The sequence below is a fragment of the Lissotriton helveticus genome, chromosome 5_1 (genome assembly GCF_964261635.1).
Source record: "Lissotriton helveticus chromosome 5_1, aLisHel1.1, whole genome shotgun sequence".
NCBI classification, from domain to species: domain Eukaryota; kingdom Metazoa; phylum Chordata; class Amphibia; order Caudata; family Salamandridae; genus Lissotriton; species Lissotriton helveticus.
Window position 1 is genome coordinate 140,147,328 of NC_136065.1, and position 25,306 is coordinate 140,172,633.

At 43.8% G+C, this 25,306-nt stretch overlaps 1 protein-coding gene across 3 annotated transcripts in view; it reads right to left on the minus strand.

The window, feature by feature from the left end:
- LOC144753023 (uncharacterized) overlaps positions 1 to 25,306 on the minus strand; it is a 102,886-nt gene that overhangs the window by 12,278 nt on the left and 65,302 nt on the right. For 2 of the 3 annotated variants that reach the window (XM_078640826.1, XM_078640827.1), the window contains 3 exons: positions 23,924 to 24,028; positions 9,273 to 9,375; positions 807 to 949 (listed from right to left, as the gene is read on the minus strand). In XM_078640826.1, coding sequence (XP_078496952.1) covers positions 807 to 949; positions 9,273 to 9,375; positions 23,924 to 24,028 — 351 coding nt within the window. The remainder of the gene's footprint in view (positions 1 to 806; positions 950 to 9,272; positions 9,376 to 23,923; positions 24,029 to 25,306) is intronic. The other variant, XM_078640828.1, reaches the window with a different exon arrangement.

A 25,306-nucleotide genomic window follows, 5' to 3' on the forward strand; every position in this document is an offset into this window, starting at 1 on the left:
TATTTGCTTAGCACCAGTTTATTGGTATTGGTTGTAATCGGTGTATTGATTGCTGCATTCCTATTTCTTTTCGACTGTAGATGTCTGAGGAGCATCAGGGGCGTAGAGGCTGGTCTTAAAAGTGTATTGGTCTTTCACCATGTTTGCAAAGTCCACATCTTCCTTTTCGCCTGTCCAGTACTATTGGTATCAGAAGTCCAGTCCCTGAGCAGAGCTCTCCCACCAATACTTAATCCCCTTTTTATGTATTTCATATTTAATTGATACCAAACCGCCCCAGACAAGGTCCGCTTCCCCCTTTCCTGCTGGGAGTTCGGTGCACCTAACGCTATCCCTGCAGGGATGAGATCTCTTTTAGTGCCAACTTCTACTTAAGAACCACACACAGTGACATCATGTAAATGTAAATGTAAATGTAAATGTAGTATACTTGTAAAGCGCACAGCTGCCCCAGCAACGGGGCGTCCCGGCGCTGTATAACTCTGGGGAACCCGTCCTGGCTTTCCCTGTGGGATGGTCCCTTGCTGGGAGTCCCCAAGGTGGAGCCAGGCATCCCCGGAATTGGTGAGGCCGTTGTGGAGATTAGGCAAGCTAATGCCCAGAGTTGCCGAGTGGAACCCCTGATTAGAGTAAGCACCGAAGCGAGAATTATCGAGTCCGCTGACCAAGGTCCACGACCCTGCCGCGTCGGGAATTGAACCCTGGTCCCAGGCTGACTTCTGCTCTCAGGCCTGCCGCCTCTAACCAGTGAGCCACACTACTCCATCAGGTATCTTTGGTATATTTCCAGGCAGTTCCTGACTTACCTTTGTGCGCTGCTTCAGTTTGTGCGGTGGCGGCTCCCGGAGTCCACCGGTCCTCTTCATCTGTTGGCTCACTCTGCTGATGGTTGTGTGGCTGCAGCCCGTCACCCAAGAGATGAAGCGGTAGCAGTTGCACCGCGAGCCCCCTGTGCAGTGGAGAGTACAGTGCTTGGTTATCATGCTGGGAGGTGCTACCATTTTTGTGCCACACATGCTTCCTCAGTGGCAATGACTGCATTGTATCTATTGCATCTTCTGGAAAATATCCAGCACAAACCTAGTTCGAGAGAACCCCTGGTGCAAACCATTGGCCATGGAAGCTGCAAACACTCAGTGCTGTTTTACTAGAGGGCTACCATAATCTGTGTTTATGTCTTTGAAACTTGGGGCTTCCGTGGCCTGTCATCTGCACTGATGGGTTGCTCCCTTGCTGGAACAGGTTCTTGGGTATTTTAACCATTTGGATTGTTCTGCACCATTCATAACTCCATCGGCTATCGCTGCTGCAGTAGGAAGGCCCAGATAAGCCTACAGCTGAGTTTGCCTGAGCAGTTTTGGGCCATGCAGGACACGACTCAACACACCACCAAGTCAACAGATCTGGAAACATGATTGGCAGATCCATCAGTTTTGGTACTAAGAGAGTTGCTGAGAGCAGTTGCAGCAGCTACCACCACCACCTCTCAATGGCAGCCTCTTTAAAGAGCCTTACATCATAATGCAACAACAGTCCATCGCCTTTCTAATCTCAGGTTGACTCCGTCTCCGCCTTTGGCCCAGTGCAGAACTCCACTACATTTTGGTTAGGTTCACCCTATACAAATACCACAAAAATACTGAACCACAACATACCGAGGTGAGCACAAGAGCGGACAAGGTGGCTTCTTTCATTGTCTGACCTGGGCAAAGTGATTCAATACAGTAGAAGCACGCGGGAGTCAACTCAAACACACAGTCAGCAACACAAATTTAAGTGTATGGCACATTAATGGAAATTAGCAAATTGATACAGTAGTGCAGGATCTGAACAATTCTGTGTAGCCCTCATTTACAGACCCCCTGGTTCCAAGACAAATTTCTCTGAGAAATTAGTAGAAGCAATAGCGCCCTATGCTCTTACTACGGAGAACTTCCTCCTCCTGGGAGATGTTAATTACCATCTCGAACTCACCACTGACCCTTGCACCATAGACCTAACTGCCAGCCTAGAAGCTCTGCAATTGTGTCTACTCCCCACAGGTCCAACTCATGTAGCTGGACACACTCTTGACCTTATATGTACCAACTCCCCAAAGGTCACGATTACACAGACTGATTCAGTCTTCTGGACGGACCATTCTATCATAGAATTCGCAATAAATGGATCTCAGATCCCGGCGACCCGCCCAGACAAGATGAAAAGAAGTAGACCATGGAATAAAATCACCATGCCAGCTTTTGTCAAATCCTTTTCTCCTCCCTCAATTTCCCAATGCACCAATCCTAGTTTAGCTGCCATGGAATTTGAATCGGCCATCACCACTGCGCTAGATGATATAGCACCCATGCGCACTTCTAAGCCTCCGAAAAATAACTCTCCCTGGTTTACGCCAGAGCTTAAACAAATAAAATATTCCACTAGGATGGCAGAGCGAAAATGGCGACATACAAAAAGCGCCCAAGACAAGGAACTATATAAAGTTGCTCATAGGCAGTACATGAAGGATATCGCCGAGGCGAAAAAAGTCTATCTAGGCAACAGGATCACTCTAGCAGCAAACTCACAACGAGAACTGTTTAATATTGTCAAGGAGTTCACTACACCCCCAGGCACACAGCAGGCGCCCCCTGATTCCAAGAACTGGGTGGAATCCGTAGCCTCCTACTTCCATGAGAAAATAAATGAAATTCGCAAACGGTTTCCCCAACCTATGACAGAGGATGAGGCCACTACCCCTCACACCATAAGGCAAAACTCCCTCGATACCCACTCCACCACGCTAAAACAGTTCTCACTCTTGACTGAAAATGACGTGAACCAAACTCTGTTGAAAATGAAATCTGGAGCACCGGGAGACCCTGCTTCTCCACAAATTATATCCAAAATCTCCCCAGTTCTGATCCCCACCTTGACCAATATTTTCAATCAATCAATACAGCACTGTGTTGTCCCCAATCACTGGAAGGAAGCAATAATCAGGCCCATTTTGAAAAAACCCACGGCTGACCCGGATCAATTTGTAAACTATAGGCCCATCTCCCTTTTACCACTCTTTGGGAAAGTCATGGAGACCCTAATTAACAAACAGCTTATTGCCCACCTGGAGTCTAACAAACTCCTTGATCCATCTCAATCCGGTTTCAGGGCATTCCACAGCACTGAAACTGCCCTGTTGGAGATCGTGGACAACATAAGACTGTCCTTGGACTCAAAAAAGTCAGCCATCCTGGTTCTATTGGACCTATCTGCGGCCTTCGACACCATCTCGCATCGCGTTCTGCTAGAGCGTCTTGCCAAGATTGGTGTCGAGGGCAACGCCCTCCAATGGATATCAAGCTACCTTGGAAACAGGCGATCAAGGGTCCAACTAGGCCCCCTCACCTCTATCTCCTACAATAATGATAAATGTGTCCCGCAGGGATCTATTCTGAGCCCAACCCTTTTTAACGTTTAGGTTTCCCCCTTGGCAAAGATCATCAGAGAAAATGGTTTTGGGACCATATCCTATGCTGACGACACTCAAATTCTCGTCACCATCAACCATAACTCTGATGACGTAAAAGATAGGTTCAAAAGCTGTATGACTGATATACAAGAATGGATGACCAGAAACTATCTTATGATGAACGCAGGAAAGACCGAAGTCATGCTTTTTGGCAAAGCTGACCAAATCTGGTCATCGGACTGGTGGCCAGACTCCCTTGGTCCCTGCCCCGCCCCTAAGCCATACGTCAGGAACTTGGGAGTAATTCTAGACAACAAGCTTACCATGTCTGAACACATAAAAAAAACAGTAGGAAGCAGTTATGGCCAGATGCGAAGCCTGAGGAAGATCTTTAAATGGATCCCTCTCTCAGCACGCATGCCCCTAGTCCAGGGACTCATTGTTAACAGGATGGACTATGGGAATGCCCTGTTCTCGGCCATCAACCTAACACTACTGAACCGATTGCAGGTCCTCCAAAACACAGCTGCTAGGCTGGTATTAGGTTTACCTCCTCGCACCCCTTCAGCAGCATGCCTTAGATCACTACACTGGCTTCCCGTACAAAAGCGTATAAAGTTCAAGCTTTGCTGCCTGGTCCATAAGGCAGTAAATGGACATGGACCTGCATACCTTGAACAGAAACTCAAAACTCACGTCCCAAGCAGGACGCTACGCTCCTCCAGTAAAGCCTTTCTCTCCGTTCCCAGAGTCCGAACAGTAAGAAACGGAGACAGAGCTTTCAGCAAAACCGCCCCAGAAGCATGGAACTCCCTCCCCATCTCACTGAGAGCAGAGCCAGATCATATGAAATTCCGAAAACAACTAAAAACCTGGCTCTTTTAATCTCTAGTTTACCGAGCCCCCCGACCTCCTGAATCTGTTGGGTTTTAAGGATCCTTATCAGCTGCCAGCGCTCTGAGACCTTCGGGTGATTTACGCGCTATACAAGTGAAATAAAATGGAAATGGAAATGTGTATTATTGTGGCATTTTAGAAATGAGATAAAACCTTTGTTTTGATTTAGCATGGAGGATATTGCGCAAATGTGTGCCTCGTTGATGCATTATGGAAACAGCACACATGCACAACTGCAACTCTGAAAACTGATATTTTATGTATTCCTGGGGAGTGTAGTAGCTGCCAGCTAATGTCAGTGTTTACTTTGTATGTCTTTACATCAGGAGTCATTAAGTTGTGGTAAGTACATCTGGAGTACCTTTACATCAGCAGTTATTATATCCAGAGTACCTTTAATTCACACCTTTGATGGTATGTGCGTCTTAATATATTACGCAGTGGCGGTTGCCACTGTGTAGTTATGTTTGAGTCACTTTCCATTGAAAATTTATTTTTTTGATTTGCCGATACCTTTTGACTTGTGCACAGATCAGCACTGAAAATCGAAATCGATTGACGTAGGTAATGTCAGACATGCCAAATTTGGGGAAGATCCATGCGGGGGGAATAAAGTTAGTAGGAGTTTGTGTTTTCCCATGTTAGCTCCTACAGCAAATTTTACTTGTAGAAAATAAAATACAGAACAGATTTTACACCTAGGCATGGAAGTAGAATTTTGCTCAAAGTGCACGTTCGGTGACTATCCATTCAGTAGTTTTTGTGATACAAGCTTTTCAGAAATTGGTCAGGTAGGTTAGAAAGGGTTAAAACTCATGTATATCCCTGCCGCTCCTAACCAGAAAAGAATCTTTTCAATCACATTTAACTTTTTTTCTCAAATGTGATTGACTGATTAAAGGGAATTATTATTGTTTAGCCATCTTGAAAATCGCGACTTTAAAGAAAATCACGATTTTCCTAAGTGGGAAAAAAACATTTCCCCAGCCATTGGGAGTGGTGCACCTTGAAAGGTCTCAGACCCCAGGAGAGGGTTGTGCCTCCGAGAGGCTTGGGAAAGGTCACCCAAAAAGGTTTCTTGGAGCTAAAATCGGAATTTTTTTGAAAATCACAATTTTACTGCAATTTTGTGAATAGTTGGTGACAAAAGGCGATTTTTCAGTAAAAAAAAACGAAAAAAACAATTTCCCATTTGCCAAAACTAAGTAAAGCAATCTCTGCTGCAGGGTTGGCTGTCTGCGGTGAGTTCGGCGCAGGACTTGGCCAATCCTTACTGCACATTGCCTTTACTCGTGTACAGCACGGGTTGGAAACTAAGCAGTGGATGCCTGTTCACTGCTGTGGGTTGGGTGCACAGCGGGGGTTTCCCACCCTCAGTGTATTGGGTGCAGGGCCCAGTAACATGCCCTCCAGTCAACTCCGACAGTAGGGGTTGTCTGCTTGCTGCCAACCCCTGCCCTGGAGGTTGGCCAGTTAGACACAAGGCCTAGCCTACCCCCACTGTGCATGGTCAAAGGTGCTGCCAGCACACTTTAACTCACGCCGTCCGCAATGTTGTTCTCTTAGTAGCTTTTTGCTTGTTTCTATCTGAGCATAGCTGTTGGTGTGACTTATGGTGTGCGGAGAAATAGTTGCTAATCATAACTGGCGAATTTCAGTGGGTTTTGATGTTTCAGACAGAACAATAGCTCAGTTTTTAAATTTCTAACTGTTTTTAAATTTTACAGTGAATGAACATTTCTATCTATCTACACATATATAAATATATATACACTTTTTTATATAAATTGTGTATATTATTCAAATTCATTTTTAATTTAAACTTTGAAATTTCATTTGTTTTAGTCTGAAGTCTATTAATCTTTGTTAACTCATGTTATTTTATATTCCATTCAATATTTTAAAACCCTACTAATTTTAATTTATACCTGCAATTGCAACTTATAACTTCATTTTGTTGTATAAATACATACACACCTTTTTTAATTGCACCCTTTTTATTGCTATGGTAAAGAAATATATATATTTCCACTGAAAAAGAACAACGGTTAAAGTGACAAACAAACCAGCTTCTCCTAAAAAGAGAACCTCCGTCCCATTGAGGTGCACGGGTAAAGCCAAAGGGAGCAAACGCAGTAGACAAATCCAGAAAGGGAACACCGTTCCCACAAGGCAGTAGAAGTGCAAAATCAGAGGTTTATTGGTGGCAAAATAACATCTTTATGGTGCGTTCAGCCTTGATTACCCCTGGAGATAGATAGATAGATAGATAGATAGATAGATAGATAGATAGATAGATAGATAGATAGATTGAAATGGGGTCTCTAGCTGGCAGTGGTTTACACCCTGTCCAAGTAGGGACCCTCACTCTAGTCAAGATAAGGGAGTCACACAGCTAAGATAACCCCTGCTCACCCCCTTGGTAGCTTGGCACGAGCAGTCAGGCTCATCTCAGAGGCAATGTGGAAAGCATTTGTACATATAATAACACAGTGAAAACACTACAAAAGAGTCCACACCAGTTTAGAAAAATATCTGAATAAAACAAGCCCAAAATGACAAAATCCAACAAACACATGTAAAGATATCACTTTTTAAAGAATAAGCAAGTTTAGTCTATAAAAATCAATAAATAAGTTACTTTTAGCACAATATACCTTAGATGCGTCAAAATCAAAGGCTGTGCAAGGTGCAGGGGAGGTGAGGTGCCGGAAAAGCAAAGCGATGCATCAGTTCCTTACTCTCAGGGGAGGTGATGCATCTGTTCCTTACTGCCAGGGGAGGTGAGGCTTCGGTTTCTTTCTGCTAGGCAGGGGAGGTGATGCGTCGGTTCCTTACTGTCAGGAAAGGTGACACATAGGTTCCTTACTGGAATGGGAGGTGAAGAGTCGATCTTCAAGCATGTGGCCTCGGTTCCTTATTGCTAGGCAACGTCGATGAAGAAATCGGCGCGCAGGTACGATGCGTCGAAAATCCAGATGCGCTGCGTCAATTACACAGAGATGAAGCCGGCGCTGCTTAAAAGTTGGAGTGGCGTATCACGGACTTCCGTGATGTTCTGCTTGAAACTAATGCTGCAGCGGTTTGTCTAACGCACTGAGATGGATAGCTGGGGCCTGCAGTGAAAGCCGTAGTTGATGCGCCGATCGGGAACCGAGCTCCGGTGCTGGCAGTGTGATACCTCGAAGTTTGTAACAATGCGTCGATAAAAACAGACGCTGGAAGTCGATGCGTGGATTTTCTCCTTCCGTTCACCAGATTCTAATTCCAAGCAGAAGAGCCCAGGCACTGGTAAGTGAAGTATTGATAGCCCTGAGACTTCTTAACTGGAGGAAAGCACAGACAAGCCCTTGGAGAACCTTGGAAGCAGGATATAGAAAGAAAAGTCCAGTCCTTTCACTCCCAGGACAGAAGCAGCAAGCAGCAGGCCAGCACAACAAAGCAACAGGCAGTGTCAGTTTCTCCTAGAGCATCCAGCTCTTCTTCCTGGCAGAATGTTCTTTAGTGCAGAACTGTTCTGATTCGAGAGTGTTAGGGGTCCAATACGTATACCCCTTTCTGCTGTTGAAGAATGCAAACGTCAAAGGAAATTCTTTGTAGAGCACAAGGCCCTGCCTTTCCCTGACCTGGCTCCAGACACACTACAGGGGGTTGGAGACAGCTTTGGGTGAGGACAGGCACAGCCTTATTCAGGTGTCAGTGAAAACTCCTTCCACCACTCTAGCTCAGGAAGGCCCATCAGTCCGGTGATGGCCCCTCAGCTCCCTTTGTGTGGATAGGATTAGCACAGTGCCATCCACGGCGAGTGGTAAAATGGCAAAAGCCATTTACCGCTCAAGACAAAGTGTTATAACCTAGGATTGATAAAATACCATCCAAGCCAACCTGAAATTAATACAAGCAAAGCCTGACAGAAGTTTTGTTATCAGTATAGCTCTTCAGAGCGGTTAAGCTTTGGCCAGACACAAAGGAGCACCCAGTATACGTTAAAACAAAACTCTTTGAGGCTTAGAGTGGTGCATAAGTTATATAAAAGAGAAGCAGAGAACTCTGGGTAATTCCCAAGTTTAGGTGCAAGGCAGCTCCTGTTTAGAGCACCCTAAAACACCAGCAACACTCTGAATCTGCTCACCTCATATATATATGTGTGTGTATGTGTACATGATTATATATACACACATGATGTGTGTGTGTGTATATATATATATATTTATGATTATATATATAAAATATGTGTGTGTGTATATGATAATATGCAGATATGATGAACCAATGGGCATACTAGAGAAAGAACCGAATAATTGTTTAGTATCAGTGCGAAACTGAAATAATATGGCAGATACCTGTTGGCACATGTCCTGAGAGGCCAGAAAAGGGTTTATTCTAAACAAGAAATGTTTTTAACAAACAATGCAGCATTCATTAATACATAAACAACACCTGCACAACACTTGACGTCCGAAGACCAACATTCTGCCAGATATAATATTTCAAACAACAATGCGGCGTACTAAAAAACCTTACAATCCTCACATGTATGCAAGAGGGGGGCACACAACCCTTCCGCACCCACCCACTACAGCCCCAGTCTGCTCTTATCTCCATCCGTTCCACTCACTCACTGCTCAGTTTCATGCTGATCACTCCCAGAGACACCAAGATTGAGGACTTTGTTACAAAGTTCCCGCCATTCAGTTAGGTCTGTCTGGCGCGTATCTTTTCGATGCAGTTTCATATGGATTTTCTCCGCTAGGGCCGACTCCCTTACGTCCCTAAGCCACATTGCTATATCTGGGCTCCTTTGTACCATCCAAGTTATGGCCACTCTGCGCCAAGCCAGGCACCATGGCTGAAAGGAATTATTACCATGTGATCCAAGTGTGTGACTTTGGAATTCAAATATTAATGAAAAAAAAATTATAATCACCTGAAGGGGTCAGCATTTCCGCCAGGACTCTGCGCGTCTCTGCCTGCCCTGTGGACGCCCTCTCCCTCCACTGCTGGATCAGCCGACTGTACGAATGAGCCATCTAAGAGGACGAGATCAATGAAAGAAGACACGGACTGAGGATAGCCGCTTCTTTAGATCCCTGGTAGGGTCTGACACACATCACACAGAGCAGTTGGTAATATCAGGGTGATACACCTGCCAACAGCAGTGAATAACATTCCAAAGCCTTGCAATGTTTAGCAAATAATGATATCCTCAGAAAACAAGGGGGAGTAGGCTTGTGTTTGACTGGTACTTAGAAATAATTCCCAACAAAAGGGTCTTGAACACAACCAGCTCCCTCCGCCTCAGTGCTGCCTACTGGATATTTGTCTTCCTCCTTCTCTTGTCTGATAGAAACCTTATTTTTCTACCTTTCTATTTAGTCTTTTTTATATTTATTTTTAAATACTAAGATGAGAGCCACAGAATAATAACACTATCCATGAGGTTTGTTAGAGAGAAGGCTCAGTCATAGGTGTGTAGTGGGAGAAAGCACAAGCTAATAACAAGTACATGTGTTAACAAACTATATCGGACATCTTATATTGAAACAATCAACATAATGCTTAGATTTTATACAAAAATATATTTTTATTTTATTTTTTATACTTTATCTTTTTGTTCACAGCTAAAAATATATATTCATTCCTTTTTGTATTTATGCAGTCACAATATATTTTCACATTTTACAACAAGTAAGGCATAATTGTTATGTTATGTTATTTATTTTCTTCTATAGCGCACGGCTACTCCAAAGGAGCATCCCGGCGATTTAGCGAAGAGAACTTATGCAGAGTAACAAACATAACAACTAAAAGCTGGAAAGAAAAAAAGAAACCGAAAAGGAAAACCCTATACAGAAAAGAGCCAAGTCTTTAATTCCTTCCGGAAAACAAGAAGATTACTTGCCCTTCTTAAATCCAAAGGGAGCTCATTCCAGCCCCGCGAAGCCAGGTAACGAAAAGCCCGACCTCCAGTTCTGGAGCGCTTAATGATGGGCACAGCCACTTTGGCCAATGAGGCAGATCGTAAAGCCCTGCTAGGCTGGTAAAAAGAAAAACGTTTCCCGATGTACTTGGGTCCGATGCCGTGAAGGGCTTTAAAAACCAAAGTAAGGCTTTTAAAAAGAATCCTCTTCGAGATGGGCAGCCAATGCAAAGCTTTTAGTAATTCAGCAGCATTAGCCCGCCTTGGGAGTCCAAATATGGCTCGAGCCGCAGAGTTCTGCACCACTTGCAGGCGGGTCAAAAGATATTTAGGTAGACCCAAATAGAGGGCGTTCGCATAGTCTAAACGCGCCCCTATTAACGCCTGCACAATGGTTCTTTTGTGGTGAAGTGACAGCAAAGGAAGAAATTTCCTAAGCATCCTGAGAATGCCAAAGCATTTCCCTGAGAGCCCGATGACATGGGGCCGGAAGGATAGGTCACAATCGATCAGAATTCCAAGGTTCTTTGCCTTCACGGAGGCAGTGTCCGGTGGAAACATGTCCTGTGGCCACCAGGCCTTCCAGTTGGAATCAGGAGTGCAGCCAAAGAAAAGCAGCTCCGATTTGTCGGAGTTGCATTTAAGACCCTGACATCGGAACCACTCGAAAACAGCCTCGAGACAGTCCCTGATCCGTATGCCATCGAAAGTCCCGCCTCTGTCGCAAGTGAACAGAAGCTGGGTATCGTCAGCATAGGATATGATCTGGGCGCCAAAGGATTCCGCAACCGCCGCCAGAGGGGTCAAGAAGATGTTAAACAGCATGGGGCTGAGAATGGAGCCCTGAGGTACCCCCACTTCTAGCGGCGGCATATCAGCGAAAAAAGGGGGCGCCCAGATCATTTGCCGGCGGCCGGACAGAAAAGATTTAAACCAACTCAGCACCGTCCCCCGAAGGCCAATTTCCCAGAGTCTTGTCAGGAGGCCATCATGGGGGACGGTGTCGAAAGCCGCCGACAAATCAAGCATGACCAACACGGCTTTACCACCAGAGTCTAAAACCTCCCTAATGGCGTCGGTAACCTCGAGAAGGGCAGTCTCCGTGCTGAAACTCGCACGGAAAACATATTGCGACATGTGAAGAAGGTCATTCTCCTCGATGAAATTGGAGATCGACCGATGTACATGCTTCTCGGTTACTTTTGCCAACGCGGGGAGGAGAGAGATCGGCCTGTAGTTGTCATAAATGAGAGCGTCAAGGTTTGGCTTCTTGATCAACGGTAGGATCAAGGCACATTTCCATGGCTGAGGGACCACGCCGGTGGACAGAGAGGAATTAAGAAGTGGATTCAGTAAGGTGTTAACAACTGACGCCACTCTCCCCAGACACTTCGCCGGACAAGGGTCCAGCGGCGAACCCAATTTCAGACTGGACAGAAGATCTAAAGAATTGACAAGAGTCATGGGCGGAAATTCAGACATAAAAGGCCCATTGCCATCCAAAGGAGGCGGGGACATCCGACAGTTAGCAATTGCATATGATGATACAAGTTAAGAGGCTAAATCATAATGATATTGTCATTCTGTGATATAGTATTTTTTCCTCTTTTTTTGTGTTTGCATAGACTGAAAGGTGGGTCGGCGGTAGGTGCGTACCCGGCCGACAAACAGTATTAAAAGGGAATGAGTAAAGTTCATGAAGCAGGAGGCTACAGTGGCTAGTAGTTGCCATTTGTTATAATCAAATAAAAAATAGTTCTTCATAACCTTACAAAAAGTTCTAATTTCCCCCTGTAGTCTTTTGAGTGAAGGGAGGGAGTTCCAGAGTGAGGAATACTCTATGCAAATACATCTGATCTCACAATGTTTTGTACCTGAATGGGCAGGCGCTGCGTTGGTTTCACGTGGCCGACGACCTTTTTTCTGCAATAACAGGCAGAGCAGGAGTTGTAGTCTAGAGAAGGGACGTGAATTTGGCATGGATACTTAAAATTGCATTATAATCTTGATGGGAAGCCAGTTTGGGGTCTTCAAGGTAAGTGTGATATGGTTCCAGCTTCAAATGTTAACAATGAACCAGACAGCATGGTTCACCACCGTTTGGAATATGGCGAGGTTGTTTCCTGGAAGGCCTCAGTATATGGCCAAGCATGAAAATAATCTTTATTTGCACAAGGTCGATTTGGTACTAATTCATGTTAAAAATTTTCATTGTTCATACATAGCCAAGTGGAAAGCGCAGCCAAGTACAACATAAATGTGTGTCCAAGACCAACATTTCGAATTCAAGTGCAGCCAAGACTAATGTCCGATAGTTAAGATGGATTTTCAAAAAGTGAGCGACCCAGACTACCCTTGAGGGCTTGGGTAATTAAGTAGAGGGGTAAAGGTGCCTTCAAGGGAATTCGTTAAAGCAAAATTTAACACTTTCAATGTAACTTGCAAGGATGAATTAATAATCCCCATAAGAATTCAATTCAACTACATAAGTTTAAATCAAACATACATGACTACATAAATGACAAACATAAACACAAGCCAGGTGTATAGAGAAAGGATTTTATCAAAAATTTAAAACAATTCATTTGATATACAGAACATGAAATAGGGCTGCAGGTTGACACTCAATGTATTCATAAGCAACTCAACAGAACCTATTGACACCTATCCAAAAGCATAATGAAAAAACAAAAGGGATGAGGCGGAGGTCGACGTTTCGGTCTCCTACAGGATGCTTAGCGAGACCATCTTCAGGACTGATGACAATTGGAATCTGTATATTAAAAAGAGTGTATTATAAAGTATGTCAATTTCAAATTCAATTTGAGCATCGACGTCACAATCAGTTACACGTCACCCTTTAGGGTTCTTAGTCAAAAGTTAACGCATATCCGTACTTGCGATATGGACAGGACCCCCGCCTTGTAGATCTCCGAGAGAACGCTATTGAATCTGCAGAAGCTATCTGAAGTCGAACAACGTTAACTTTTGACTAAGAACCCTATTCGATTAAATCCTTTGAATCGCCGCTTGACGGACGTGGCAGTAAGATTGGTGCACTGCGTTCACGACCCTAACTATATCTAAAGATTGGGCGATACTTAACTCTCCGGAAGACCCATGTTCACAACTTTATGACGTGTGACGTCGATGCTCAAATTGAATTTGAAATTGACATACTTTATAATACACTCTTTTTAATATACAGATTCCAATTGTCATCAGTCCTGAAGATGGTCTCGCTAAGCATCCTGTAGGAGACCGAAACGTCGACCTCCGCCTCATCCCTTTTGTTTTTTCATGATGCTTTTGGATAGGTGTCAATAGGTTCTGTTGAGTTGCTTATGAATACATTGAGTGTCAACCTACAGCCCTATTTCATGTTCTGTATATCAAATGAATTGTTTTAAATTTTTGATAAAATCCTTTCTCTATACACCTGGCTTGTGTTTATGTTTGTCATTTATGTAGTCATGTATGTTTGATTTAAACTTATGTAGTTGAATTGAATTCTTATGGGGATTATTAATTCATCCTTGCAAGTTACATTGAAAGTGTTAAATTTTGCTTAAACAAATTCCCTCGATAGTTAAGATGGCCTCAGTAAAGTGGACAGCCACTGCCTGTAAAACAAGCTGTGATAGCCAACTTTCCTCAAGTTCATCTTTACTTTTAATAGCAGCTTTTAACAGGGAGGGGCATGAGGTGGATATGAAAAGGTGACATGTAACTGATTACAACCCTATCCGGATATAAAGATCATGGGCAAGGCTACTATTTCAAACTCCCTAATTGCAATAATTTATTATGGATTAAAATTATACTTGCCTGCTAAACGCATTAATTTTGAGCCATTTAATGTTTTTAAAATGTATATATATATATATATATATATATATATATATATATATATATATATATTACCTACTGGCGGTCGCCAGTAGGTATATATAGTTAGGATTTTTTCTCTATGGGATTTTTGAAAATTCTATGTCTAATAACTTTGGCGTTTGTGGACGGAAGTGGCTGAAATTTTCAGGAAAATGGCACATTTTATTTCTGAGCAGCCCTTGAAAATTTGGGGGGGTTCGTCAAGGGGGGCCGAGAAAAAAGGGGGGTCCCAAAACGTGTTTTTAACATTGAGTTTTCCATAGGGCGGTTGGCCTCACTTTTAGCCCGAACGGCTGAATGGATTTGCACGAAACTTGGCAAAATTGTAGGGACTGGTAGCCCGATGTGCCTTTGCTAGGTCTAAATATATGTGCTTCAGTGGATTTTGAGAAATTAACGTTCAAAAAAAGATATATATCTGTAACAGCGGACCGGGCAGCGCTCCGGTTCGCGGACTTTACGCGTTACGGAGCTTTGTGAAGCGAAGCTGATTGGTTCTCTGGCGTCTGTGAACATTCCAAACAGACCGTAGCGGCCGCCATCTTGTCTCGCGGTAGGATCGAGAGACAAGCGGAGGCCAAAGCGAGGGGGCAAATGACCATAAGGGGGCATAGTAGATCCTCCCTGACCCTCTAGGTTTGATGTGGAGGTTTTAAAAGGGCCCCGCGGGGCAAAAAAAATAAATAATAATAATAATCGAACGGCTGAATGGATTTGCACGAAACTTGGTAAAATATTAGGGACTGGTAGCCCGATGTGCCTTTGCTAGGTCTCAATATATGTGCTCCAGTGGATTTTGAGAAATTAACGTTCAAAAAAAGATATATATCTGTAACAGCGCTCCGCTTCGCGTAACGGAGGTTTGCGAAGCTAATTGGTTCTCCGGCGTCTGTAAACATTGCAAACAGTCCGTAGCGGCCGCCATCTTGTCTCTCGGTAGGATCGAGAGACAAGAGGAGGCCAAAGCGAAGGGGCAAATGACCATAAGGGGGCATAGTAGATCCTCCTTGACCTCTTAGGTTTGATGTGGAGGTTTTAAAAGGGCCCCGCGGGGCAAAAAAAAAAATAATAATAATAATCGAACGGCTGAATGGATTTGCACGAAACTTGGCAAAATTGTAGGGACTGGTAGCTCGATGTGCCTTTGCTAGGTCTCAATATATGTGCTTCAGTGGATTTTGAGAAATTAACGTTCAAAAACAAGATATATATCTGTAACAGCGCTCCGCTTTGCGGAGATAAAATTATCTCTGTATTACCTAGCTGTTGCTAACACCAGTTAGCGACGGCTAGTAGGAGATAGCGACCATCTTGGGCCCCACTTTGCATCTGAGTGATATTTATCACTAATGACATGCAAAGTGGGCATGCCAAGATGTTAGCGACTGGAAACAGTCGCTAACATCGCTATCTCCTATTACCAACTTTTGGAAATATTCGCGATAAGCGCGAATATCTCCAAAAGCTACCACCTGCCCTGAGCAGTTCTTAGCCATGTTATCCAATGGGAGGTGGATAACATGGCTAAGAGCATTAGCTCGGTAATGCATGAATATCGCTGAGTTTTCAGCGATATTAATGCATTGCGGTCGTTTTTTATCGTATTTGCGATAAACCTTGATAATAGCAAGGTTTATCTGCGATAATTTCTGAAGATGCTTAGCGGTAAAAAAATTTGTTGCTAAGCATCGTTAGGGATAAATATCGCTTAACTTTGGTAATATGCCCCAACGTCTGTTAACGTTTGATTGGAAGGAAATCAGGAAGTGTTGAAAAACATTGTCTGCGCCATCTTGCCTTTTTTCAAATGCCACACTTTTGTCGTGCACGGCAGTCATTTTAGATGCCTTGACCAGACGCACTCTCTGCACGCTGTCGATCCTTAGCATGGCTCCCCACCCTCGCAAGCATCTCCCCCAGGCAGTGGTCACCCCCGCTCTCTGTCTTATGCATGGGTAATAAACCACCCCCCATCTGCGCTGCTCTTCCCTGAGAATCACACCCTGTGCCCGCCCGACACCTCCCTTTCGCCCTATTCACTACCGCACCCTCTGACACTCCTTTTCCTCTGTGTCCGATTGTCCAGGCCGGTCCTAGGCTATCAGCTAGCCCTGCAGATGTAGTTTATGGCCCCAGCTGTAAAGAATCACCCCTCTTCAAAGGAGTTATAGTAGATCAAGGCCCACACTCGATGAGATCCGTCACAGCAGACGCGTTCCTATTATCTGAAAACCATCCTGTATTGTGATTGGGGAGGGGACCGAGCCTGAAGCGGAAGATTCCAGGGATGAATCTTTGTACATCAAAGTTTTTACAATTATGTGTCACATTAAAAATATATAGCACTCCAACAAAGTAGTAAGATTATAAAACTTTAATAACTTATAAATATATACAAGAAAACAAAAACAGTAATAACATATAAACATTTTTAGGGAAAAACAACGAAGTATCGGTCGGCTGTGCGAATAGTCCCAACGCAGCACAACGTCCAGATTTCACTGATTTCGGAATCCGGCGTGGGGCGTCGCGGGGGGTGGGTCATCAGTAGCAAACTGTTGTGCGAATAGTTCCAAGGCAGCAGAACGATGGCACCAAGGTGATGTCCAGTAAGTTGCCGCACTGGTTTTGGTATCCTACAATGCTGCTCCGAATAACGGCGTGGGGCGCCCCGGGGGAGGCGGCGTGAACGGGCCTCTCCAGGTGGAGTCTCGTCTGTTGTAGTGGGGCGCCCCTTTACCGTTTCAGTTGCCATTCCGTCCGCTTTTGGTCCACTGTGTCAAAAGCCGCAATTCAGCTGAGTTGCGCCCACTCTTGCGGTGCAGCGATAGGCGGCTGTCACAGGACTCTCAAAATGGCGGCAGGCTGTTTCCTTTTTGGGCCTGGTCCACTGAAATGGCCCTGGGACACCTTGGAAATCGGACGCTTGTCTGCTAGGTCTTGGACCCCATTCTCGAAAGCGTCCCCTCCGCCTTGAGGATTCATCAAAAGTTTTGGGGGCCCCCGACTCCTGCAGGCTTCTGGTGGGGAGCGGCTGCCGTGATTGCTCGCGGAATGACTACGACGGAGCCACGAGATGGTGGTGCTTTCATGGTGACGCCAGCTTCAGTCTGAAACATCCAGAAACAAGGTGGGGCTTTCATCGTTTGGGAAAAAAAAAAAGTTTTCATCCAATGAAAAGTGTTGTTTTTAGGTCATATGATCAAGCCTTCCATCACTAGGAAACCAAAAGTAAAATGAACCAATGAAAAGTTTTATAAACAAGTCACATGACCTGTTATGCGGCATAGGGTATAAAATGCGGAGAAAATACGTTGGCACGTGAGGCGGCGTCAGTAGCGGACCGATGTGCGAATAGGCCGAAGGCAACACAACGCGCCAAGATCCGGATGGCACCGAGGTGGTGTCCAGCAAGTTGCAGCACTGGTGTGGCCATCATACAATGCTGAAAGTCGGCGTGGGGCGCCCTGTTGGCCTGTGAGTTCGCGTCAGTAGCGGACCGATGTGCGAATAGGCCGAAGGCAGCACAACGCGCCAAGATCCGGATGGCACCGAGGTGGTGTCTAGTAAGGTGCACTGGTGTGGCCATCCTACAATGTTGAAAGTCGGCGTGGGGCGCCCCGTTGGCCTGTGAGATGGCGTCAGTAGCGGACCGATGTGCGAATGGGGCCAAAGGCAGCGCAACAATGTTTTCTGAATAGAAGACACCACAAGGCGCTGAGATGCCAAGATCCGGATGGCACCGAGGTGGTGTCTAGCAAGTTGTGGCACTGGTGTGGCCATCCTACAATGGTAAAAGTCGGCGTGGGGCGCCCTGTTGGCCTGTGAGATGGCGTCAGTAGCGGACCGATGTGCGAATGGGGCCAAAGGCAGCGCAACAATATTTTCTGTATGGAAGATACCACTAGGCGTTGAGATGCCAAGATCCGGATGGCACCGAGGTGATGTCTAGCAAGTTGCCGCACTGGTGTGGCCATCCTACAATGCTGAAAGTCGGCGTGGGGCGCCCCGTTGGCCTGTGAGATGGCGTCAGTAGCGGACCGATGTGTGAATAGGCCGGAACCAGCACAAGGCGCCAAGATCCGGATGGCACCGTGGTGGTTTCATAGTTGAGAGGCACTTCATCTGCAGTGGGGCGCCGAGATCCGGATGGCACCGAGGTGATGTCTAGCAAGTTGCTGTACTGGTGTGGTCATCCTACAATGCTGAAACTCGGCGTGGGGCGCCCCATTAGCCTGTGAGATGGCGTCAGTAGCGGACCGATGTGCGAATGGGGCAAAGGTAGCGCAAGAATATTTTCTGAAGAGAAGACACCAGAAGGCGCTGAGATTCGGTTACCACCGAGGTGATGTCTAGCAAGTTGCCGCACTGGTGTGGCCATCCTACAATACTGCTCCGAATAACGGCGTGGGGTGCCCGAAGGGGGGGGGGGAGGCGGCGTGAACGGGCCTTCCTAGGTGGAGGCTCGTCTGCTGTAGTGGGGCGCCCCTTTACCATTTCAGTTGCCATTCAGCTGAGTTTCGGCCGCTCTTGATGCTACAGCGACAGGCGGCTGCAACAGGACTCTCAAAATGGCGGCCTGTTCTTTGGATTTGGGCCTGGTGTACTAAAATGGCCCTGGGACACTTTAGAACTCGGACGCTCGATTTTTTTTTCCTTTCCTGTACATGCAAAAAAAGGTAAATTCCCGGTACGTTACACGCTTCATCTGCCACGATGTACTCTCCAGAGGAACCGAAAAAAAATATAGTTATGGTAACTATACCATGCATCGTCATATGGAGAGGTGGCACCAATTAATTATAGTGCTGCATGAAAGAGAGATTTGGAGGAGAACCCCCGACCTGCCAGTACATTCATCAAAGAAGTGGCACTGACAGCATCAGAGGCAAGGGAAATGGTCCCAAATATTTAGAACTTTGGAAAGATTAAAATGACATGTTTAGATTGTGGCAAATTAATTTCATGTGGACAGATGAGTGTTACTCTAATAAATACAGCATATGAACATCATCATAGTCGATGGTTGGTAGAGACATTTTGACTATATCCTGGACCTGCCCGTCCTCGCCCAAAATGGCGCCGGAATAAATGGGACTCGTAACTCCTTGTTGTGTACTGGTTGCAGAACCTTGAAATCACGAGATACGTATGCAGTTTTGAAGCATATGGCGGGCGGGGACGAGAATTGATTGAATATTTCGACATCCCTATTGATATTAAGTTCTGATGTGTTATTGATTACTGTACTATTGAAAGTTCGAATTAACGTCACCCATGGTACTTGCCCGCAAATGTATATCTAGATAATTTTATTGTAACTGGCCCTGTCGTATTTTAATTATAAAATGTACGTCCACCGATTCCGCAACTGTTAGACACCTTAGTTCTTGCAACCTAATGGCCCGCCCGTTACGTTCCTCTACAGTGTAAATGTCTACTCATCATATACGATTACAGTTTGCTCCGTGGCCGGCCCACGTGGTTATAGGCTCGTATTTGTATAATGAAATTTTCACAATAAAGGTTTTTAAAAGAAAACATGGTAGTAGTATATACATTGGTAAAGTTTTTAATAATAGTCACTGTTTTAGAATCATTAAAAGGCAAGTGAAATAAAGCAGACCAATTACATGAAGGGTAAAAGGTATAATACGCAGGAACGCAGTAAAGATAAATGGTCAAGGGCTGTTGTGTTTTCTACTCCTGCAACATAAAGTGATCGATAAGAATCTCATATTCAGGCGTATCGGCGACTAAGACAGCAGGTCGACCCTCTTTTGCTCAACGGCTCCGTCATGGGACGAAGAAACGCTCTTTTTCTCGAAAAAAGAATATATTTTACTTGCAGGACAGTTATAAATTTTCCGGGAAAGTACATTAGCCTGGAACATTATAACATATATTTAAGAAAAAATAATGTTCGGAAGTAATAAAAAGCGTAATTTTTAGGTCATATGACCAAGCCTTTCATCATTAGAATAAGAAAAGTAAAATGAACCAATGAAAAGTTTTATTAACAAGTCACATGACTTGGTATGCTTACGTTACGCGCTGCGCGTCGCGCCCCGGATGACTTCCGGATGCGCTAACGCGGCGCGTCATATGACGCATTACGCGACAACGCAGGTCCAGAATATAGTCAAAATGTCTCCACCAACCAGCGGTCGGAATACAACCCCTTTCAGCAGGCTAAATAGTTCTGTTAAATGACAACAGAAGGGACAGGCAACAAGAACCATCAGTCAAAGAGGGGAGGGCTAGTTCTTCTCTACCGGGTTACATTGGGGCGCTACCGGAACTGATCGAATTGGTAGTCTACAGTGTTTCTGGATGTTTCAGACTGAAGCTGGGGTTAGCATGAGAGCACCACCATTTCGTAGCTCCGTCGTGGCCATTCCGCAACCAATCATGGCAGCCGCTCTTTATCGTTATTTTGGGCGGGGTGGGTGGCGGAGCCGAGCTGTTTTGCAGCCATCATTGTGTGGAGTTCAGTTCATCTCACTAGTTTTGTATTTGTCATGAGGGGTTGTTCCTAATGTTTCTATTTTAGCGAGGTCAAAAAGAGATCCCATTAGTGGCCTACTGATTTTGCTCGATTCCTTTTCTTTTTTTTTACACGATTTTTCGTTATCTGCAAAGACTAAACAGAGTATTGCGACTCTGTGTTTGTTTGTAAATAGAGAATGAACCAAAGAGAACCAATTCTAAAACAGTAAATGCTTGGATAACAATCAATCAAATGGAGAGAGAAGCAGGCACGACGTATTACAGCGGGGGCAAAGGCCTGCGTTAACTACCTTTCACTATCTGCAAAGAGAGAGTACTCCTAATAGAAATGAGGGGGGGCACCATTCAAAGCAGATCAGTGTGCATAAACACGAAAATGTTTTCACTTACCACGTACTTGACATTCGACAGCTTATGATATTTGCTATTAAAAAACCATTGAAATTCACTGAAAAAACCATAGGTTATAGACCATACATAGTTAGGAATTAGCATTTACAAAACCTTGAAAATTCACTGAAAAAACCATAGGTTATAGACCATATATAGTTAGGAATTAGCATTTAAAAAACCTTATTTTACTCACACAAAACCATTGAAATTCCATATATAGTTAGTTGCACTAACTATATATCGCGCACCCGCAATCAACTGCTGATGATGTCACATATTACATCATTCATGACATGGTCAGTGACATCACTGATGACATCACTGATGACATCTCAAATGACATCACTGATGACATCACTGATGACATCTCAAATGACATCACTGATGACATCACTGATGACATCTCATTTGACATTACTGATCACATCACTGATGACATCATTCATGTGATGATACGATGAACCTCTTCAGACTCTAATATAACCTTAGATACACTCAGTGTAAACAGACACTCACAGACTGTCACTCATCCATGGAGTTACTCACACACCTAGTCAGTCTTGCAAAGAATCAATCACACCTCCATTTCCTCAACTATATAGTTATACTCACCTTACTTATTGAAACATATACTAACACATATTTACTCTCTTATACAATCCCTGATACAAGTTCACAATGATCCATACAGCCACTCACACATTCACTGGCTCTTATGCACAGTTATTTATATATGTCAACTCTCACATGTACTGTGTTTTACATATGTACTTACTTTGACATGTAGCACTAAGATATCCATTCACTCACCAATACACTCATGCACACAGTCAACCGCCCATACAGCTGTTTCCACATGCACTTTTGAACCCATACATCTAGTGAATCAACTGCTCACACATCTATGCACAGAGTCATACACCTCCCAGCCACCCACACACACACTCAGTCTCCCATACAAATACTTGGGCAACCAATCAATAACCCATATAGTTAGTCATATAGCTAATGATCAACACATGCAGCAGATTACAGAACAACAGACACAATGATGCACAAATTAAAGCAGTTTAGTCACTAACCCATGCACTCAGTGAGACACATTTAATCACTCACTCATACAGTCAGTCATGCACCTACTAAATCCTTCATCCAGACACTTATACATCCACTCATTCTTCAATATGTAAGACATATTTTAACTTTACAGAAACATACAGTCACTGGATGTTGTCATCAGTGATGTCATCAGTGATGTCATCAGTGATGTCATTTGAGATGTCATCAGTGATGTCATCAGTGATGTCACTGACCATGTCATGAATGATGTAATATGTGACATCATCAGCAGTGGATTGCGGGTGCGCGATATATAGTTAGTGCAACTAACTATATATGGAATTTCAATGGTTTTGTGTGAGTAAAATAAGGTTTTTTAAATGCTAATTCCTAACTATATATGGTCTATAACCTATGGTTTTTTCAGTGAATTTTCAAGGTTTTGTAAATGCTAATTCCTAACTATATATGGTCTATAACCTATGGTTTTTTCAGTGAATATATATATATATAGAGTGAGTGGCTGTTTGAATGGATGTTTGGTTCCGTGAGTTTGTGTGTGAGTATATATACACAGACACTCGCACACAAACTCACAGAACCAAACATCCATTCAAACAGCCACTCACTCACTCACCCACTCATACAGCCACTTACTGGATGATGTAATCAGGGATGTTACTGGCCATTGACGGGGCCCTGGAGCTTGGGTAGGATATCGGCAAGTTGCTTATGAGAGCTTACTTCCGGAGTAACGTTTGCTCCGGCCACCCCCGTCGGCGCATGACGGTTCTTCTAGGGGTCTACTTTTTACCCCAGTGAACGTTAACTAGGGTTCCAACCAACCCTGGTAATTCATTTCCAATTTTCAAATACCAGGTGGTAGTGCACCCATTTACTTCACTTATTCACGGTCCTGAAGAAGTGCCAATCGACCAGTTAGGGGCTAACACAGGCACGAAACATGTCGACCTCACATACTTAGATTGCCACTTAGGAACATCATAAATCCCCACAGGGGCACACACTTGTTTTTACCTAGGCTAGAGCTATCTCTTTCATTAAAATTTACTGCAAAGGACTGCCCTAGACCCATTTTATCTTATCCCACTGTACACTACCCAGCCCCATACCCACATGAACCAAACGGCGTCATACTCAAAAGATCCCCGATAAAGAGCCCAGCACGTTGAAAGACCTGTCTTTCCCCTTCACCCCAAACCCACCATCACATAGGAACTGCATACTCACTTTAAACACATGTTACTAACCATGTCATGAGTGATGTAATATCTGAGTAAGTTATAGTTAGCTTAGCTAACTATAACTGCTGAATTTCACTGGTTTTGGACGAGGAAAATGTGAGCTAACCTATAACGGCCCGGTAACCTTTGTTTTTCTGTAAAATTCTGTTTTTTTAAATTCCATTTCCTAACCATTCAACAAATGAAGCCAACGTTATTAGCAAAACAAAAAACGTTCTTCCTATCGAAACTGTGACCTAACGTTTAACCACACAGTGGCGACTGCCATCCTAATACCCTACCTACATACTTAAATGTCTGACTTTTTATCATTCAAAATAAGGGAATCCAAAAAGTTGGAAGGTCCCAAGTCTGGTAACATAAAACAGTGGACTCAAAATTTAGGGAGGAATATCACAGGCATGAAGTCTGCAAGTGAGGTATCACTGTTACATTTTTTTTTACAATACTATAACATATACCGTGGCAAAAGGGAATATCAGTTTTACAGTGATAGCTACACTTAGTATATAGAGTTGACAAAGTGAGCTGAGCTCTTACCACTGAGCAGTGATCCATGCAGCACTTCAATGTACTCAATTCTGCAATGGGCTTCAGGAGACCCATGGCACCTCTACCCTTGGTCCGCTCAACTCTCTCACGTTTCTGCAGAAGACAAAATGTATTCATTATTGTTGGTAAAGGGTACATGCTTTCACCTTGGCATATTATGTTTTGCTGATGGTGGATTTTGGAGATTGTAAGAATAATGGGGTTAATGTTGGATGGTATATCGGACTGGTGATACTTTCACAAGCATGGTTTTACATTATTATGCTTTTAAATCACCTTCCCTATATCTCTATCCTGATCTGGGATCACACCAGTGATGTCATCAATGATAAACTTTAACATGTCATGAGTGATGTAATATGTTAAGTCATAAACAGTGCATGGTGGAGGTACAAGGTATAGTTTACTCCATAAACTATAACTTGTGAATTTAATTTTTGTTTTAGTTTTTCAACAATAGCTTTTATCTAATTTCAGCACTGAACTTTAACATGACTTTGACCTTTTTCAGTTAATCTATATAAATATGTGTGGGTGTGTGTATGTATATACACATGTATAGACATACACAGACACTGAAAAAACAAAGGCTAAAGGAACATAATAGTTAGGTAAAAATGTCAGTTAAAACATATGTTTCAAACTAACAAAACCAATCAAATCCAACAGTTATAGTTATCTCAAGTAACTATAACTCCTGCCATAAACTAACTATAACTCATGCCCTCACCATTCACACTGTTATCAATTATAAGGTATTTCAGATGTGATTAGGGATGTTATCAATGCAGTCATTTAACAGGTCATGAATGATGCAATATGTGAGGGTATGAGCAGTGCATGGCAAGGGTGGGAGTTATAGTTACATTAGGGCACAAGTTACTTGAAATAGCTATAACTTGTGAGTTTCAGTGCTTTTGTTGTATTTGCATTGCCAGTAACCTTCATCAGAGTATTGAGCACACAGAGCAGGCTGAGAAACTATGGGAAAGGCAAGTGTTTGGGCATATGGCTGTTTCAATTATACTGCAGGGTTTTTCCACAGCTTTTATAACAATATATCTGGTATAATCTGAATGTAGATCAACATCTGCACTGATCAAAGACCTGACACAGGGTATGGTGAACTAACAGAATTCTTTAAGTCCAAGCTCACTGAGGTGTTACCCTGCCCCAGGTTTGTGACGGAAGGGACTTGGGATGAGAACCCAAAAATATACACAATGGCATTGTGACACAGTGCATTTGCAAATGGATTGTCGATTGAGTAAACCTTTGAAGTGGGGTAACTCAAGGAACTAAAGGCATCCATATGTTTTTTTTTTAGCAATGGCAACGCTTGGTTTGTCAGATATAAGGAGAAAGTGAAAC